A 20,882-nucleotide genomic window follows, 5' to 3' on the forward strand; every position below is an offset into this window, starting at 1 on the left:
TTGACCGTGGAAAGCTTTGTTGTTAACCCTCCTTCCTCGAGCTCACACTGCCACGCAGTCGTCTTCCCCTTTCAGAATGGACGAGGAGGACGAGGGATCAAAGGTTAAAGGGAGGAAGGAGGTGACGTATGATAGCCTAAGAAAGGAGTGGAAGGGTGGAGGGTGGAGGGTGGTGTATGTGTGCGCGCCCTGGAGGAACATTCTCCAGACGCAACGGGAGAAAGCTATCGGGCTGAGGAGCCTCGGAGGAATCAGTGACAGCGGGGGTCGAGCTGACAGACAGATACCTCTATCTGCCTGTGATAGGATACACAGAGTGCATACTTATCTGGAGGGGCTACCATGTGGGTACATCTCTGACTGACACTGCGGGCTGTCGGCCAGATCCACAGCAGACACCCACTGTCCTCCGTCCCCTCATGAATAAGGTTGTTTTTCTCCGAAGAAATCATTTCCAACTCCAAGTTTGCCATCCTTTGGAGGAACGTGTTTGTCTCCGCAGTGTCACGTCTCTTCAGCGTAGTAGAGGCCTTTTATTTTTATCCTTTTGCTAAACAAACATGAGCATTGACTCTGTCACCAGGTAAAAACGTATTCTTTGCTCTTCTCACCAGTGACCACCAAAACAGTCCGCGCTCAAGGGCGTCTTTTCCTCTAGAGAACAGGTTTCCAAATTGTGGTGTAAGCTCCCTCTAGTGATACGCAGACAAAATATAGTTTTATTTTAATTTAATAATTAGTTTTAGTTAAATATAAATATATATAATGCTCTCAAAATACGACATTTAAAAAATTATGAGGGCCCTGAATTGAAATTAAATTCTTTGGTGAGCAAAAAGGGTCTTCCCCCACATCATTCTTAGCATCAAATACTTCATTTCCTGCATTTGGGTCTTTGTTTATTCACCAATTTATGGTGGAAATGTCTTCATTCATGTAAGGGAAAACACAGGGGACGATAAAAAATAGAAATTATATAATAATATGATTCAAAGCAATCTTTTCTATTTAGGCTTTACTCTTAAAGTTAAAAAATCTCAGATAGAGAGCTGAGTTTATTTCATTTTTTTCCCGTTGCTTTTGAAGCTGCATACTGCCCCCTGCTTTACCAGAAGCATTGTTTCGTCTGAGTGGCTTTCTAGAGGTCCTCAAGAATAAAAGTCCTCTGTTACTTTCATGTTTTTGCTCTACATATCGAGGGGTCCCTGCATCTCCTCAGGGGTCTGCATCCATGCGTTCATGAGCGGAACACCGGCATAAGTTCATGATTAGTTACAATCTAAACGGTGGATAGTACAGCAGAGGTAAAATGGTTTCCATCAGTGCAATTATGGTTCCAAATAGGAACTTTTAGGCAGATAAATCTGTGTTTTGCAGTATCGTCCAATGTCAACGTACTTGTCTGGCCGTAGGGGTTACAATGTGTGATGATAAGTGGTTGCTTATGAGAACAACATCCATCCATCCATCCATCTTCAACCGCTTGTCCCTATCGGGGTCGCGGGGGGCTGGAGCCCAGCTGACATCGGGCTTGAGGCGGGATACACCCTGGACAGGACGCCAGTCTATCACAGGACACATAGAGACGAACGGTGACAGACAACCATTCACACTCACACCTACGGGTAATTTAGAGTCATCCATTAACCTAATACCTGCATGTCTTTGGACTGTGGGAGGAAGCCAGAGAACCCGGAGAGAACCCACGCAGACACGGGGAGAACACGCAAACTCCACACAGCCATGAACCCTCCCGCTGTGAGGCGACAGTGCTAACCACCACACCAGCATGTCGCCCTGTCAGGACAACATAACACTGATCCTTTTCTGAACAAATCTCAACAAATATTGGATTTTTTGGTGAGCACAGCCTACACCTAGAACTGGATATCAGCCACAAGATGATGCAGAAATATTCATTGTCCCCAGAGAATGAGCCCTGATTCTGGGAACCCCTGAGTCACGCCTTTCCTCCAGCACCACTGTTCTACATGTTGAAAACGTCCTGCTTTTTTTCCGGGGATATTCATGGTCCACAAAGGACGAATGCTAATACCGTTGGTGACTCCCCAACCTTTCCTTGAGATGGTGATGTGAAGGCAAGAGCATATGGTTCAGGTCAAGCAATCAAGTATCTGTTATGTTCTAATAACATGGTCACACTGTGATACATGGGGTTTTCTGTATGTTGCTAAATAGGGGTTAAGGAAACTTTAAGAGACTGTGATTATTATGGGATGCTACGTTACGCGTGAGCATGTGAAAACAAATCAAGGAAGTGTTGATGTAGACATGAGGCTGAAGTAAAAAGTGAGTGTATGTTCTGAAGTAAAACGTCTGTGCCTGTCAGTCTTTCACACAACAGTATCTTTATAATCATTGAATAAAACCAAGAAAGAGCGAAGCCTAATTTTTTATACTTTTTAAACCTTGAATCCTCATACTCTGGAGGCATCTGCATTCTTAAAGTTTCTCCACTCAATTATTCAGGTTTTACCATAGAGAGTCTATGGGTTTTACCTTTAATTTGTCAGTATAAAAATATTCTGATTGACATAGAATGGGATTTCCATTACATTTGCTGTGGATTGTCATGTCACTGCACATGGAGTCTTCTAGCAAACTCCATGTCAACAAAAGAATCTCATGGGTCAGACGATTATTGATTCCTCTGAGCACAGCATGCCCCAAAGGAGAAATCTTCCAACATTTTAAATGTAACAACCTCATGGACTTTCCTCTGGCGCCACCCACACTCTACACTACACACCACACAGGTGATACGAACAGAAAATTCAGCATCAAACTTTTAGCTCTTCCCAAAATGTGCAGGATTTAGGAATCCTGTAAAATATTCACATTTTGGACTGGATTTTCAGTTTTACAGGATTGTATGCTGTTAATTATAGCGTCTTAAATATAACAAACGGATGGGTGGATGAGGAGGATGTACAGACATTTAGGTAAAACAGTAGAAAATGAGGAAAAGGAAAGGGAGGAGACTGGTTGTGTGTATGTCTTTGTTGCGAGTAGCTCCTCGGACAGAAGATTGATTGGCTGCCAGTTTATGGTAGGCGCTTGTGTCTATTTGTCTGTCGGTTGAGGGATGTCGGGGACCGAAGTGTGCTGTTTAGTCACAGGGAGGGGTTGACTCAGGAAACAGCCAGGAGGAGAAACAGGAGCTTCCCGGGGAAAAAATGCTACAGGCGATCTCCACAGTTCTATAGAAGGAAATGAGCCATGTGGGCGTGGGCCTGACGGAGACTATTTCCAGCCCAGGGGACCTAAGGTGGAGCCACCCACAGGAAATCGGCCATTTTACATTTGCATTACATATACATTGAGGTATTTAGCTTATCGAGAATGACTGAGTACAATTAAGTCTAATGTTAGAGAGGGAGTTTCCCTGTAACCCAAAATGGTATTTAGAGTAGATTATAAAAGACAGTTAAGAATGGACAAAGTTACATTTTGAGCATATTAGAGAATGTCAAGGAGGAGGAATCTGGAAAGGAAGTTATTAGTTAAGTTTCAAGTGGCAAAGAGATGAGCCTTACACATGAGGGACAGCTTAGACCTGTGACTGATGAAACCTCCTGAAGATGTCACTAGGCTATTGGTATCATTGCTATGACCTGTATTGTTAGAGGGTACTGAGAAGAAGCCCGTTGTAAATGTAGTAGGTTTGAAAATGCTTTATGTTTAGTTTTTGTTTAACCAGACAACCCTTCTATTTTTTGTAATAAGTGAACCTAATTCTAACATTTTCAATGCGGACCTTACATCAAGGTGTAATACTCACACAATCAGAAGATGGTGCTCTGGTGCTGCTGTGGATCCACTAGAGCAGGGGTTTCAAACTCAGGCCCGTGGGCCAAATCTGACCCACGGTGTAATGATATTTGGCCCGCAAGAACATATCAAGGTTCTCTGAGAGCTGGCCCATGAGTATAAAGCACATACACGTCTACTTTTCTGTTGACAAACATGAGCATCCATGCTACCAGTCTCTGCAGACAAACTTAATCCACCCCTCCCCAAAAACGACCAAAAGAGATATGGAGAATAGGAGCTTTCAGCAGCGGTGGGAGGCAGATGATCTGTGTCTGAAGGTAAAGAGCTGTTTGTCACCGTGGCTGTAACCAAAGAATCAAACATAAGAAACACCACGACAAGAACAAGGACCTGCACTGGAAAGGTTCAACATTACACATCTGGAGAGAAGGGAAAACATGCACATTTGCAGTCTTTTTTTTTCAGTAAATATTGAGTTTGGCCCCCAACTTTGTCCCAGTTTTTATATTTGGCCCACTGTGAATTGGAGTTTGACACCACTGCACTAGAGAGACTATTGCTGCGTCCCAAATCGGGCACTGCAGTGAGTGTACTTACATTCATGCACTGTTCACCCTGTGTACGGACATGATCAGTTCACTCAATTCCCCTCAATAAGTGCTGTCTGAACTCACACACTGCCGCCGAACACTTACCGGAAATGACAATCGTATCTAGTTGTTGCCCCTCTGTTGTTTTGTTCCGCCATTTTCCAGTTTGAATTAAGTCCAGCTCATCCGCTACGTAGAAAAAATGGTGGCTATTGAGAGCGTTGAGTGTCCATCGATCCACACTAAACAGTTTGGCTGTTTTTGAGTGTGTGACCAGATAAATGCAGTTCACTGCATTTTACTGACTTCCGGCGTGAACGCACCTCTACCCTCAAAAACACCATTGAGGGTGGAGGTGTGCGATTTGGGACACAGCATATAGCTATAAGCTCTGCTCAGGCCCAGAAATAAACAAGTTCTGGCGTGAGAAAGATGCTAACTTTGGTCCTCTCTCTATCTATCCACAGGTTCTGCAAAACATACTTTCCAATCTTAAGCTTTGTTTAGAAACTAATGTGAATGCATTATTAAGTGTTTGTGATTTTATTAAGTGTTTAAGGTGAGATCTGTGTTAAGTACGCTTTGTTTTAGCTAATCGTTACAACGTGCTTCGTCATGCTGAGTAGCTTTTTCCATGAAATTCAGCTATAAACCTTATTTTTTTAAGTGTAAGTCACTGCCATAGTATTCAGTAATGTAAGGAAATGTTTTAATTTGTATTTGCGGTTACCGCTAACATGCCAGGCCGTGCCATTTTGTTAAGCACCGTGGTTAAGTGTGTAAAGGAGTATAGCGTGTAATATGGTTGATATGTTTTGTATCTAATTCTAATGTACATTAACGTGTTCAGACGTAAGCGAATGTGTATTTTGGTACATTTAGTATTTTGAGTTAAGCCAATTTTATGTATACAATATGTAGTGTGTTGGATTATTTTGGGTTCATGTGGATTTATGTCCCGTTAGGCCGATAGTTTTGGATTGTTATTATTTGGATTATATTTGTTTACACCTTTCGTAATCTAATTTGTGAAGTATTTGTGTAATGCACTTTCGTAGCGATAACTGATGAATATTTTAATGCATTTGTACACAGAAATAAACAAGCTCTGGCATGAGAAATACGTTAACGTTGGTCCTCTCTCTATCGATCCATAGGGCGACAAAATTAAATCTCATGGTTACGCAGTGCTCCCTAACCTTTGCTGATGATTGCAGATTTCCCCTAGTTCTGGTGCTGGTAACATAAACAGCAAAGAAGGAACAATGCAACTGTTAGCCTTTAAATCAGTCACATCTGGTCTGTAACCTCCAATTAGTTCTGACGAAGACATAAACTGACAATTGAGTGAATTGCTCACTTTTAATTTCTATATTATTATCATCTCTCAAATTCTTTAATGTAATATCAGACACTAACAAGGACAGAGCTCAGTGATCAGTTCCTTTTAATTATATTGTAACGTTGTAATGTAAAAACAAACAAAAAAACTCATAAGACAAACTCACAGCCAGTATATGAAGAGCTCTTTTCCAAAACGAGATAAAAGCCAAATTTTAAAAAAATGAGGTTGTCATGCCACTTTGCTGTATACAGAACCTATTCACTGCTTCATCAATGTTTCATGCCAAATCTCTATATTTCCTTGTTTAAAATGGTTTGCAAGATGCAGTTCCTTTCCAAACCGCGACCAGCGCCAAACCTATTTTTAGCCTAAATGCGATACGTCCTCTGGACCAATCAGAATTCAGTGAGCGTTCTATGCGATCCAACATGGCGGCGCTCTGAAGCGGGACAGTTTTTTGTTTCCTCCGTCCGTTCAACACGTTCAGACTGAGCCATAAACCATTTTGACGAGATACATTGAATATTAACCAAATGTGTGGGTCTAGGTAAAAAATGTAATTTTCCTGAAAACTATTAAAATGGATTTATAGCGTTTTGAAAAAGAGCTCCTCATATATATATATATATATATATATATATATATATATATATATATATATATATATATATATATACAGTAGGAAAGTACAGAGCCAATTTTGAAGGAAAACTTGCAGATTTTCAACAATAGCTCTATCTAAATTAGGAATATATGGTGAAAAACAACGAGATTGAGAGTTGATGATGGTTGGAACAGTGGAAGGGCTAACAGAAACATGTTTGGGGGGTTCTATTTAGTTTCTGTCCAGTTTGAATGATTTGTATTTTATGTCTTTGACATTTTGTTACAAGCAAGCGGATTTATTTGGATTCAAAATGACACTAGCTTTTAAATTGCAGCCTTTCTTTCCCTATTCCCAGGACCATCAAATACTGCTATTTTATCACCGCAAATGCACCAGGCTTTCAACTGCAAACCCGTCTGTGGTGATTTCAGACGCTTAGAGCAAATGCTCCAGGATTAAGAGCAACTGTGTTTGTTGGACCTGGCCTGATTTGGCTTGGCGGCTGGTGTGCGATCCCTGCTCTTCCTAGATGTGGTCTTTAGAAAATCTATAACAGCTGATAAATTAAATCCACATGGATGGGCTCTGCCAAGCATCCTGCTAGTCAACGTACAGGCATCGAATAAGAAACTGGATGATTTCTGTGCCCACATCAGTTTCCAATAGGAGATCACCAATTGTAATGTCCTTTGTTTGACTTTTTCAAAGGCAACAGCCCCGGTCCTTGTGCACTTCCCGTCAGCTGATGCCATTTACTACTGTGCAAAAGTTTAAGACAGGCTTGAAAAAACAATGTATACTAAGAATGCTTTTAAAAAATGGAAGTGTTAATAGTTTTTTTTATCAAGTATCAACACGCAGTGCATCACTGCGTCTATGATCCTCAGTGATGCCCGTTTCTTCGTTCTTCTTCAAAAGAGTTTGAACAGCACATCTTGAAACCCCAGTCTGCTTTGAAATCTGTTTGGAGAGACTTTGCTGATGCAGTATAACTACCCTGTGTCTTGTTGCTGTGCTCAGTCTCGCCGTGGTATATGACCTGTGACATGAAACTGTCTTCCACAACCTAACCTTGGTAGCAGAGTTTGGCTGTTCCTCACCCAGTTTTAGGCCTCCTACACAACTTGTTTCAACCTACATGTGAAATTGATGATCATTAGCACCTGTTTGGTCTAATTGGTTGATCATACACCTGACTATAATCCTACAAAATCCCTGAGGAATTGATGCTGGTTTGAAGGCAAAGGGTAGTAACAAACCAAATATCGATGTGATGTAGATTTTATTTTGTTTTTTCGCTCACTTTACATTTTGTAAATTGATACAAATAAACAATTATTATTTATATTTTTGAAAGCATTTTTCACACCTGCCTACATACTGATGTGACACAATTATTATTTGGTAGATTTAAGCAACTGTACCCCCAAACTGCAGTTAAATTATTCAACAACCAGAAATCGTGGATAACCAGAACCATCCGGGATGCCATAAACACATCCACTGCAGCCTGCAAACTATGACTGCAGTCTGGAAGTTTGGCCAGTTATAAAGCAGCAGCCTAACATCTCGAAACAATTCCAGGAGGACAATCCAATAAGCAGGTCTAAGAACTATGAAATAACAGTTAAAAGGTCTACTTGAAAGAATGGGAGGACCTGAACCATGGCTAAAAAACAGGAATTCCCCCCCCCCCAATAAAAATACCCTATATATATATATATCATTTATCATGGGTACATATATACAGTATGATTTTTATACTGCATAGGCACACAGTTTTAATAAATGATTTAACGTTTTATTTACTTTATATATTCAATTCAATTCAATTCAATTTTATTTATAGTGTCGAATCATAACTAAAGTTATCTCAGGACACTTTACAGAGTAGGTAAAGACCACACTCAATGACTTATTTATGATTTACATAGACCCAACCATTCCTCTGTAGAGTACGGTGGCAACGAAAACCTTCCCTATAACAGGCAGGAACGTCAGACAGACCCAGCTCTGTGGAGGACGGACAACTGTCTGCACCGGTTGGGGAGGAAGAAAAGGAGAGAGAAAGAGAGAAAAGACGGACAGATTGACAGAGAGAGATAGGCAGACACACTTCCAGAGATGCAAGCAAAGCTTAACAGTAACTATAATAATATTTATAGTAATGTGAATATAATGTATATGTTAAGACAGTTAATACAACAGAATAGTAGAAACAAGCACAGCTAAGGGGACAGAATATGAAAATGATAATAATTATGGTGGCAAACACGATCAATGATGAGTAGTGGCGTAAGTGTGTTGCTGTTTGCTTTCAAATGTTGAAATTTTAAAACACAAGATTCAAAAATATACAGAAGACAAACAGTTATTCTGTTAAGCTAGTTTCCTCATGTTTTTTTTTTTTGCTACCAGTACATACTACTGGATGGCAACAGTCTGACCACAGCTGCTCTGGTCAGCTTGGGTCAAGGTTTGTTTAAAATAAAGGTGAGAAAAGTCACCCACACTTTGTTAAAGTGAAATTCGGGCGTAAAATCATCCCAGGGTCTTTTTCGGCAAATAGACTCATCAAATAAGCCATCGAGACAATTTTTTTTCGAGTAACAACTATTAACGGAGAAATCCGGGAGAGATGCTAACAGTCACTAACAGCCGAATGCGGACAGAAAGATGCTAACAGTCACTAACAGCCGAATGCGGACAGAAAGACATTTTAATGCCTTCACCGTACTGCCCTGAGCTAAACAGCGTTAGCCGCATTCGGCTGTTAGCGACTATTAGCGTCTCTCCGGGATATCTATGCTAGTTGTTACACGAAAAAAATTGTTTCGATGGATTATTTGATGAGTGTATTTGCCGAAAATGACCCTGGGATAATTTCAAGACAGAATTTCACTTTAGGCGAGAGAAAAGTGGAGACAAACCGATGTTTGCTGCTTGCTTCCCTCCCAGTTAACCCCTGAGGCTGAGGAGAGCGTTACAAAGGGCAGAGAAGTCATTGATGCTTATTTGAATGAAGGGAGAAACACTCTCACACACTTAACACACACGCCCTGCCTTGAGTTGTTTTTACATTTCGACATCTGATGTATGTGTAACAGTTAGCCCGCACTTTCCTCCACCTTTAGGCAGCTGCAGATGAATGTGATTCGCTCTCATTGTGCTGGTAAGTTATCACACAGATATAAACCCAAGGAGAGACACAAACATCTTTAACAAATAGCTACCACCATGAAACTTCCCCAGTTGATGATTAACATTTTTGAGTTGCAATTTTCTGAAATCTTATATTTAAATATGCAAATGTGGCATTATCTAGTTTGAGCTAATTTGCATACATTTTCAGGACAGAAATGTTAACATTGGATGAAGCCAGATCAAAGTTGCTGTTTGTTTTTGTTAGTCAAATGTTTTACAGAGGGTCATTTGGATATCTCTTTTAAATGAGAAAATACTTGCAACACCTCTAAATAAACATTTGCCCTCCATGTTTTCATGAATCAAATATCAATTGTATAAATCAGACTGAACAACGCCCTCTGCAAAATCCTTCAGAGTGAGCAGCAGTGATTGTAGTACCACCAGTCAACAGCTAGTGTTTGTTTTTGTGTGTGTGTGTGTGTGTGTGTGTGTGTGTGTGTGTGTGTGTGTGTGTGTGTATGTGTGAAGGAGTGGGTGCCCCATTGAGTGTAGAGAGGACGCGCATGCTGCTGGTTCTGAGAATCAATGTCCTAGCGAAAGGCCACAGTGGTGTCTCCATGGAAACCTTTGACGCTATGATCAAGGCCTTCAATGGTATACCCCTGCTCTTTTTTATTATATTCTGATATTTTTGCACTTAAACGCACCATTCAGCCTTTATAGGCAATATATAGGCAAGGCTTTATATGTATAGTTTCTTTTAAACACATTGCACCTTCCTGACTGAAGTATTTACATAAGGGTAAGCAATGCATTAGTATATACGTATATATACACTTATGTATAGGCCATACATATACATGTTACATTAATGCGTTTGAAAATAACATTAAGATAAAGTAAGCAGACATTAAGACATTTTCAGGTTTTTATTAATGCATTTGTCATATATTAAAGCTTCTCATACCATCCATAACTGGTTTATAAAAGGTTGAAAAGTGACGGTTGGTTTGTTCCAGCATCCTGTTTGTCCTGGGTACCTGAAAAGGGTACTGTGGGCGCAAGTGGAGACCTGGCCCCCCTGTCCCACCTTACCCTGGGCCTGATGGGGGAGGGCAGGATGTGGTCACCACAGAGCAGCTGGGCTAATGCCAAGGCTGTGAGTCTAAGTGACCCTTTATTACGGACTTTAATAACAAGAATGTAGTAGTCATTCGTCAAGCCACAACACCAGGTTTTATACACTCACCGGCCACTTTATTAGGCACACCTGGTGCTTAATAAAGTGTCAGTCTGGTCTTCTGCTGCTTTTCCCTATCCCCTAGTGGGGGGTGTTGTGTGTTCACAGGTGCTCTCCTGCATTCCTCTGTTGTAACCAGTGGATATTTAAGTTACTTTTGCCTTTCTATCAGCTCCAACCTTTCAGGCCATTCTCCTCTGACCTCTGGCATCAACAAGGCATTTGCGCCCACATAACTGCCGCTCACTGGTTTTTCCTGCATTTTTGAAGTAAAATATTTAAAGTTTACCAGTTGGCTTTCGTGGATTATTCGGATGTGGACAAGAGTGCTATGAGCGTCAAACTGAGGCTTCACCACCTACACTTATTGAATTATTACTGATTTATAACCATGAAGAAAATATACATCAACCATAGACCCAGCCATAAGTTACGTATGACCACTTATACCTGATTGTGGCCATGGTGTTATTTTTCAGGTGTTGGAGGGCCAGGGGCTCAAACCTCTGATGCTGAAACCAAAGGAGGTACTGTACAAAGCCTTGTTTCAAAAGGAAAACTACTGTTTATTAAAACTAGGGGGTCATCCCTATGTTCCACGGGCCTTATGTTTCCCGCATAAGCCTCTGCCTTCCCGGATTTAATTCAGCATTCTGTTGGGGTTAGAGGTAACGGTTAGGGTTAGAGTGAGGGGCAGGGTTAGGGGGCAGTGTTAGGGTCTATGTGAGCCTGTTTGCCATGGAATTCGGCACTGATTGTGGAAAAAATAACAGACCGGGGAACAGAGGACCCTTTTTAAAAAAAAAAAAGGTTTGCTGTTCCCCGGTCACAAACAAAGTGAGGAACATAGGACCTTTTTTGGAAAAGCGGGGAACGTAAGACCCGGGGAACATAGGTACGCTTCTGACGGAGGCAGTCAAGCTAACTCTACTGCTAGCAAGCTAATTAGTTAGCATGTTTATTGCAAGCTCACCATTTTTGGCTATACACACTCTTTCCCCTACTGGCAAACCACACTTGCTGTTGGTTTGACAGTGTTGTTCTATGACTTTGATTTAGAAATGTTACAATGGGTGTGAATCAGACCCTGGTGATTGTAAATGATGTGTTCAGGTGCACTCACTTCGGGTTTTACCTCCTTGTTTTGATAATTTCACTTGTTGCCCCTGTTTGAACTATTTTAAGCAATGTTCCCGGATCCAAAGTGCTATTTTGTGGTAAATTACATTACATAAACATCAAAACTGATGCCAAAGCTAAAAAAGATTTACTCTATAGCAATTTTTCTACTATGAAGCAGCTTCACAAATATGCACATTTAAAGTTCAGTTGATCGGTATTGATTATTTGGATGCTTCTGGTTGTTGAACAGGGAGTCGCTCTGATCAATGGGACTCAGCTGATATCATCTTTGGGTGCTGAGGCTGTGGAGAGACCTCTGGGCGTGGCCAGACAAGCTGACATCATTGCTGCCTTGAGTTTGGAGGCCCTGAAAGGCACCACAAAGGCCTTCCACAGCGGTAGGCCTACCTCTCGTAGAATTTGAGTTTCCCTGAGTGTTGACTGGAAGGCGGCCGATCATGCGGCGCTGTTTTTGCCTGCTCATTCCCTCAGACACCATACATCACTGACATGGTGAAAGCTAATCGTTGAAATTGAAATAATTGTTTTATATAAAAGTTAAAATTACACTCAAGAACAAACTGCTGGTCATACATTTACACCTTCACTTTTCTGGCTGTGACTGTCAAAATGTCTTCTGTGAAAAAAGAGCCGATACGTAGCTGCTCATGTGAAAGGTGTCATTTGTTTCATAGAGATGAACCCAAAGAGAATTATAATTAATACCTGTATATGTCATAAATAATATTACCTTCACTGTAAGGAACATAGTGGAGAATTATCAGCTAAAGAGACTAATGTTAGGGAAAGGAAAACAGAGCTACAGAGAGTGAAATAATCAAATAATGAATTAAGTCCAAAAAAAAATCATTTGTCAAACTCCATAAGAAGGTAGTATATATAATATTTTGTTTACATCTTGTTCCTTTGTCCCCAAAATATAGTAATGATTAGTGTTTTAAGAAGTGAGAGATCTTTTTTATATTTTACGATTGAATGATAAGAAATTTCTGTTTTCTATCTTTACCTTTTGTAACACAGATAGTGTAACTTTGTGTTGTATAATTCACTACTCGTTCGCATAGGCACACACATGAGACCATGCAATTGTAACCATTATTATGATTGTCGTGGTAGCCATCCATGCAGTGAGACCTCACCCCGGTCAGATAAAGGTGGCTGAGAGGCTTCGCTCTCTGTTAGACTCTGATGTCTTCCCTTCTCAGATCTCAGGTAGGACATGCATGAATAGCACAATATTGACCCCTGACCTTTAAGAATTCAACAATTCAGGGTTTATATTATTCCTCTCTTAGACGTTTCTTTGTTCTTCCTGTAGAGAGTCATAGATCATGCAAACCAGTTCAGGATCCCTACACCCTGCGCTGTATCCCACAGGTATAGTGTATGTTCATAATAGTACACATTTGAACTACACACTCTTTACACAGCATTATCTGCAAAGAGACCTTGACTAACCTAAACCCAGGGCTATACAATTCACACTGCACTTCTACTAGCCCTGAGTACAATTTCCGTTTGAACACGTGACTTTAATGTTTACATTCTAGAATGATGTGACTACTTGTGAACAGCAAGCAGCAACATAAATTCCATTGGCCCCGTTCAAACTGGCAACTTTAAGCCCAGTTTTCAAGAGATGAACCCGCAATTGTCCTCTAAATCTATCCATCAGTGCTCAAAAATTAAAAGACACATTTAAAGAGTTTGAAACAATGATATAAGTAAGAGTTAAAGGTTGAATATGTAGAATGAGCAGAACACCACCATCTAGTGTCTCAAGATCGTAATAGCAACAACAAAAATAATTCCAGCACTCGGGTTGCCAGGTCTGTTTGAGTCTGTGTGAACCCATCCCCTCCAGCAAATCGAACCATAAAAACAAGTATTACAGAGGAGTTTGACTGACAGTTACCATTAAAGCTAAGTAAACATGAAAGTTAGCTTACCCATCAAGGAGAAACGTAGCCATTTGTGTTTTTAATGCCGTTGAACTCCTTTATCTCAATCTATTGAGTGAATGCTTGGCCTATACCAACTCTGGTTTTTCCAGAGTCAGTATAGGCAAATAACGCAGTTGCAGGATTGGCAAACTCCATTTCACCCAGTGCCAGCCTACAGTAGCTGCAACCCTGGCTACCAGCCATGCCCAACGCTATTGGCTGGTACAATGGAAACAGAACGTGACAGAAATTCAGACCAAATATATTTTTTCATTGAAAAGCAATACTTACTATTCTTTAACCCTCAAAACACCCCGTTGGTGTATTATTATTTAAAAAATATAGCTTTTAATAAGGATTCTACCTAATCAACCTTTAATGCTTGAGGAGGGTCCTATGTTCCACGCTTGTGGAAAATCGGACCCCTTCTCTCAAAAAGGGTCCTATGTTCCCATAAGCATAAGCCTATGCCTTCGCTGATTTAATTCAGCATTTTGTTAGGGTTAGGGGTTATGGTTAGGGTCAGGAATAGGGAGTAGGGTCAGGGTCTACATAAGCCTATTTGCTGGAGAATTTGGCATTGATTGTGGAAAAAATAACAGGCGAGGGAACATAGGACCCTCTCGTGAAAAGCGGGGAACATCGCCCCAGGGCTGCGGCTAAATGCAATGTGAAAAGTTTCAAGATGTCATTCCATTCCATTTCAGTTGAGACTGTCATTTCAGTTCAGTCATGGAATGGGTGTGGAGGCAGATTACTCTCATGTGGCTGTGTCTCTGCTTGTTTGCAGGTCCATGGTGTGGTAAATGACACCATTGCTTTTGTCCAGAAGGTGATTTCCACTGAGCTGAACAGTGCCACAGACAACCCTGTATCCTTAATTATAGTGGACACCTTTCACTTTTTTTCCTGACATATTACAGACTAAATTCATTAATAAATTGATGGAATAATCTTCAGATTAATCAACAATAAAAAAAAATGACTTAGTTGCAGTCCTATTTGATTAAGATTTTATAAAAATGATATGATAATATTTTGGTTTAACTGTGACCTTGTGACATGTTCTGTTATATTTGTCAATATGAAGCTACAGCCAGTTAGCTTAGCTTAGCATAACGCCCAAAAACAGAGGGCAACATCTAGCCCGGCTCATTCCAAAGATAACAAAATCCAGCTACCAGCACTTATTAAACTCACTATTTAACACGTTATTTTAGTTTGTTTAATCTGCACAAAAACGAGTGTGAGAAATAACCAAAGATTGACCTACCTTATTTATCTATGAAGTAAATCCTTGATTAGCATAACAGTCAAGCTGAGAATGAGTGCTGGGGGGATTGTGGATAGGAGTCACATGGGGGTTTGCAAAAGGTGGGGTGGTCGTAAACACTGATAACATCCACTGGGGTCATAAACATTGGGTAGTGTGTTTTGGTTACTTTGATGTCATTGTGTCTGTAAGGAGCTTTGATGTAACTGTATAAATGTTGAAGTGACTTGAAGAGAGGCAGAGATTGTTGAGACCCGGCTGTTGGTAGACCTCTCTCCTGTTATGCATGCAGTATTTAGTAAAGACATGATTTGAGAAACACTGAGGACTCCAGAGAATTTCTTTCACACGAGTTAGGCTAGGTTCATACTGGAGGTGGACGGCAGAATCAGATCACATAAAACATGTCTTTTATATGGCTTAGAATAGATTATCACTGTGTTTTCTTGCCAGATTTGCTTGCGGCACCCAAGAAATAGACAAGACACCGAAACTATTGTTGCAGATAGTGAGCCATGAGGTGTGAGCCATAAGGCATGTTCTGTGGCACGTCCAGGGTTGATGGACAACTTCATAACGATGCTGTATGTTCTTTAGTCAGAATTGGTCTGGTACATTTTATTTCCTTTGAGCAGAGTCCAGTATTTGGGCTAAGCTAAGATAACCACCTGTTGGCTCCAGTTTTATAGCGTTATATATTCAATGGACAGACACAGAAGTAGCATCTTTTCATCTAGCATATTTCCCAAATTTTGGAAATATTTTGAACTTAATCACTTAATGTTAATCTATATTTAGGCTCCATAATATAAATGTCCAAAATCAAGGGTCCTTTAAAGCATTAAGGCCATATGGACGTAACCTCTCCGACGAGGTCCGTTCTCTCAACTTGATCCAATCATTCTCGTCTATGGGAGCCGCCATCTTGTCAGACTTTGACTCCGCCTCATTTCCTCTTACCAAAAAAGGGCATGTATGTGACGATGGGGGGAGGGAGATACGTCCATCTGGCTGACGTATACCTGAGGAGAAGTGAGGGTCAGCGGCTAGCTGTCACCCAAGAGACCACACTCCTAATTATTCATAAACTTTAACCTCCAATAAAATAAAAACTAGCCTGGTACAAAAAAATTACTCCCTCAGTGTTGTCATGGAGATATGACCTAAACGTTGTTTTTTGTACCATTCCTTTAATAGGTTTAATTATGCTGTGAAAACAGCCTGTTCAAGATGGGGGTCAATGAGAAACTGCTCAATTCTGAAACCTGCTCCTAGTGGACACTCAGAGAACTGCAGTTTTTGGCACTTCCTTATTGGATCAACCAGGCAGTCACTGTGGTCAGGGCTTGGTTAAGGCCCAGACATGCCAACCCAACAACAAAGAACTAGTGGCAACAAAGGCAGACCGTTGCCTCGCTTCATGTTGCCTGTGTCCAGGCCAAAAAGCTGCCGATGTGGCGACTAGTGCGGCACACAACTCAAAAACCGTAGCCACGGACACTCACATCGGCCCTACTTTGCCCAATGTCTGACTGTTGGCCTGGTGTGTCAGGACCTTTATGTGTAGATCTTGGAAATGTCTCACTCTGCGGCCCTCCGGTGGAAGCTTCAAAATTACACCCGGAGAAACAGAGAATAAAGAGATGAAAGCGTCATGTAGACTCTTCCAGTTTTCTACAGTGATTTGAAGAGGATTAATCACATACAATTCCACACAAAGGGGCTTTAATGATTGACTTTATAGACAGTCAGAGTACGGTAATTATTGATTCATAGGAGTCAAATATTAACATTTTACATTCATTCTGTACAAAATAAACTACACTTTCCAGAGTATGTGAGTTTTAAGCACAAGGTGGTAGTGTTTCACAAACTACAACCTTAACCTATCTCCAGCTGGTATTTGCAGAAGCCGGGGAGATTATATCTGGTGGGAATTTCCATGGAGAGTATCCAGCCAAGGTACAGTCACGCTGAACTAACTAATAAGGTCTCTGCTTGATTCATTGTCCTTTACCCTTTCCTATCTCTCTGTCTCCTCCCGATCTGTGTTTGGGTTGGCAGAGAGTATGCAGAGAGGAAAGGACACGAGTCAGCAGCTTAATGTTCGTCAACTGTGTATTTTCTGGCAATGCTTCATACCCTGCTGGCAGCTTTGGCAGGGCACCAATATCAGGAAATTAAAATTCTGGGTATCAGATGTGTTTGAACATGGGACATGTGCTTGTTTTTATGTCAAACTGGTTGTGCTGCTGTCTTGCATCTTGTCATGCTTTTGTCATTTTTAGTAAATAAAGTATAGTAATTTTTATATTTCAGGTTTCAGGTCATTAAATATTCTCTTTCAGGCCATAGACTACCTGGCCATAGGTGTGCATGAGCTGGCCAGTATAAGTGAGAGGAGGATTGAAAGGCTGATGAACCCGGCCCTCTGTGAGCTGCCCGCCTTCCTCGTCCAGGAGGTAAAACGGCATTGTGATCCCGGGGGACAGCCACTGTATGTATGTCTGTCAGCCAGCTTTAGGCACAGTGATAGCGCCGCAGCCATGCAAGCTACAGTCAGAAAATTTTAGGGGTGCGTAGTTGAGATCAAAATCAAACATTGGTGTGCTCTGAAAAGGATCCGGAAGCAGGGGTGTAGCAAGTAGAGAAGGCTTCTTGCCAATGAACCCTCTACTTTACGCCTCCTGGCCCAATAACAGCGAATACACACTCACAAAACATTACAGGTAAGTAGTTAAGATCAAAATAAAGGCAGAGTTTAAATTGTGGTGTGGTCCGAGCAAGGAAGCTGGAAGTAGGGGGTAGGTTTAATTTTAATTTTGTGACAACATAGCTCACAAATGAACCTGGCATTCAGATGTTACATCAACCATCTAGTTAATTGTCTGTTAAGTTTCTATCTGTCAAAGAGCGAGTTGAAACAATGGTGACCGATCAGATCACCCACTAATGAAAGCACGTGTATTCGCTGCTTTGCCAAGAAATACAATCTGAGTGTCTGTGGTGTCTAAAATCAAACGCACCGCACATTAATTGACGCATGTGAGGCATCATGCCACATTGCGCCACATTGTGCAGGTGAGAGCTGCCTTTCTACTGAAGTCATACAATTCTCACTGTTCCGTTTCCAAAGGAAGAGGAGATGAGGTCCCAGAGGCTCACCTGCAAATACGTCTTACCGCCTAAGCAGCCGCTTCAAACAACGCATCTCAATTCTTGCGGATTACAATTTTAATTCATCTCATCTCATCTCATCTCATCGTTAACCGCTTGTCCGGGGTCGGGTCGCAGGGGCAGTAGCTTTAGCAGGGGACCCCAAACTTCCCTTTCCCCGGGCCACATTTACCAGCTCTACCTCGGGGATCCCAAGGCGTTCCCAGGCCAGTGTGGAGATATAATCTCTCCACCTAGTCCTGAGTCTTCCCAGAGGCCTCCACCCAGCTGGACGTGCCTGAAACACCTCCCTAGGGAGGCGCCCAGGGGTATCCTTACTAGATGCCCGAACCACCTCAACTGGCTCCTTTCAACACAAAGGAGCAGCGGCTCTACTCCGAGTTCCTCACGGATGGCAGAACTTCTCACCCTATCTCTAAGGGAGACTCCAGCCACCCTCCTGAGGAAACCCATTTCGGCCGCTTGTACCCACGACCTCGTTCTTTCAGTCATGACCCAGCTTTCATGACCATAGGTGAGGGTAGGAACCAAGATTGACCGGTAGATCGAGAGCTTTGCCTTCCGGTTCAGCTCTCTTTTTGTCACAACGGTGCGGTAGAGCGACTGCAGCCCATCGTCCCCTCACATGTGAACATGATCCCGAGGTACTTGAACTCCTTCACTTGGGGTAAGGACTCATTCCCTACCTCGAGTAAGCATCCACCGGTTTCCTGCTGAGAGCCATGGCCTCAGATTTAGAGGCGCTGATCCTCATCCCAGCCGTTTCACACTCGACTGCAAATCGATCCAGTGAGTGCTGAAGGTCACTGACCGACGATGCCATCAGGACCACATCATCTGCAAAAAGGAGAGACGAGATCCTCAGCCCACCGAACTGCAACCCCTCCCCACCACGACTATGCGTCGATATCCTGTCAATGAAAATCACAAACAGGATTGGTGACAAAGCTCACCCCTGGGCACCCCTCTCTGGGTTCTCCAGTTCCCTCCCACAGTCCAAATACATGCAGGTGTTAGGTTCATTGATGACTCTAAAATTGCCCTCTAAAATACACCGTAGGTGTGAATGGTTGTCTGTCTCTGTGCGTCTCTATGTGCCCTGCGATAGACTGGGGTCCTGTCCAGGGTGTACCCCGCCTCACTCAGAGATGGATCATTAAATGAATAAGTGAACCTGTAACTCTACAGACAGGAACAGTAGAGATGGATCATTAAATGAATAACTGTGAACCTGGAACTCTACAGACAGGAACAGTAGAGATGGATCATTAAATGAATAAGTGAACCTGTAACTCTACAGACAGGAACAGTAGAGATGGAGAATTAAATGAATAACTGTGAACCTGGAACTCTACAGACAGGAACAGTAGAGATGGATCATTAAATGAATAAGTGAACCTGTAACTCTACAGACAGGAACAGTAGAGATGGATCATTAAATGAATAAGTGAACCTGTAACTCTACAGACAGGAACAGTAGAGATGGATCATTAAATGAATAAGTGAACCTGTAACTCTACAGACAGGAACAGTAGAGATGGATCATTAAATGAATAAGTGATCCTGTAACTCTACAGACAGGAACAGTAGAGATGGATCATTAAATGAATAAGTGAACCTGTAACTCTACAGACAGGAACAGTAGAGATGGATCATTAAATGAATAAGTGAACCTGTAACTCTACAGACAGGAACAGTAGAGATGGATCATTAAATGAATAAGTGAACCTGTAACTCTACAGACAGGAACAGTAGAGATGGATCATTAAATGAATAAGTGATCCTGTAACTCTACAGACAGGAACAGTAGAGATGGATCATTAAATGAATAAGTGAACCTGTAACTCTACAGACAGGAACAGTAGAGATGGATCATTAAATGAATAAGTGAACCTGTAACTCTACAGACAGGAACAGTAGAGATGGATCATTAAATGAATAAGTGAACCTGTAACTCTACAGACAGGAACAGTAGAGATGGGCAATTAACCAGGAACTAAAAAAGAAAACACAAGTCTGTGCTTCACTAGCTTTAGATGGAGTAAACATACTTGTAAATAAATAAAAATGTAGATGACACGTATGGAAAAAATTAAAAATAAGAATTGCAGTCGCATGGCGAACGGTGACCTGACACCATTCTATACCTTTTAATACTGTGTAGGAACCCTGAACAGTGTTTGTCGAGCCTGAGTCTAAGGCAAACTCCCTCTGCCAAACACGTTATTTGCAGAGCCCTCTGAATATGGGCATATGAGTTGAAGAGCTGTTTAAACTCAGTTCCCTCTCAACAAATCATGTCACTACAAAGTTGTCTTTACTAATCCTCGTCTATCTAGCCCTTGGAACAGAGACTGCGTCATGAGTCCTGACATTGAAGCTGCTCACATACTCATCAGACAGCAAAAGGTGTGCCCCAACACATTTTCCAGGAGCGGTGTAATAATACCGTCACATTAGTGTCTTCACGGTTTGTGTTCTCCTTCTGCCCTCAGCTCTGGACGACAGTTCAACCCTACGCGGACGAGTACAGGCAGAAGCTGCAAACATGATTGTGTAGATATGCTGCAGACGCAAGGCCTGAAGTCTTCCTGCAACCTGGAGATATGTGATCAATAAAAA

The 20,882-nt window shown here is 41.6% G+C and overlaps 1 protein-coding gene across 1 annotated transcript; it reads left to right on the forward strand.

Moving 5' to 3' along the window:
- Positions 1-8,620: 8,620 nt before the first annotated feature.
- On the forward strand, positions 8,621-20,812 carry LOC310962609 (histidine ammonia-lyase-like; the record flags this gene model as incomplete). Its single annotated transcript, XM_083935114.1, has 15 exons — positions 8,621-8,632; positions 8,756-8,830; positions 9,296-9,405; positions 9,472-9,509; positions 10,013-10,138; positions 10,504-10,643; positions 11,204-11,251; positions 12,097-12,244; positions 12,984-13,079; positions 13,186-13,244; positions 14,601-14,681; positions 16,980-17,045; positions 17,432-17,580; positions 20,600-20,669; positions 20,756-20,812. The coding sequence occupies 15 exons, from the start codon at positions 8,621-8,623 to the stop codon at positions 20,810-20,812; spliced, it is 1,275 nt and encodes a 424-aa protein (XP_083791240.1).
- Positions 20,813-20,882: the final 70 nt, after the last annotated feature.

Source organism: Echiichthys vipera, assembly GCF_963691815.1.
Source record: "Echiichthys vipera genome assembly, chromosome: 20".
NCBI classification, from domain to species: Eukaryota; Metazoa; Chordata; class Actinopteri; order Perciformes; family Trachinidae; genus Echiichthys; species Echiichthys vipera.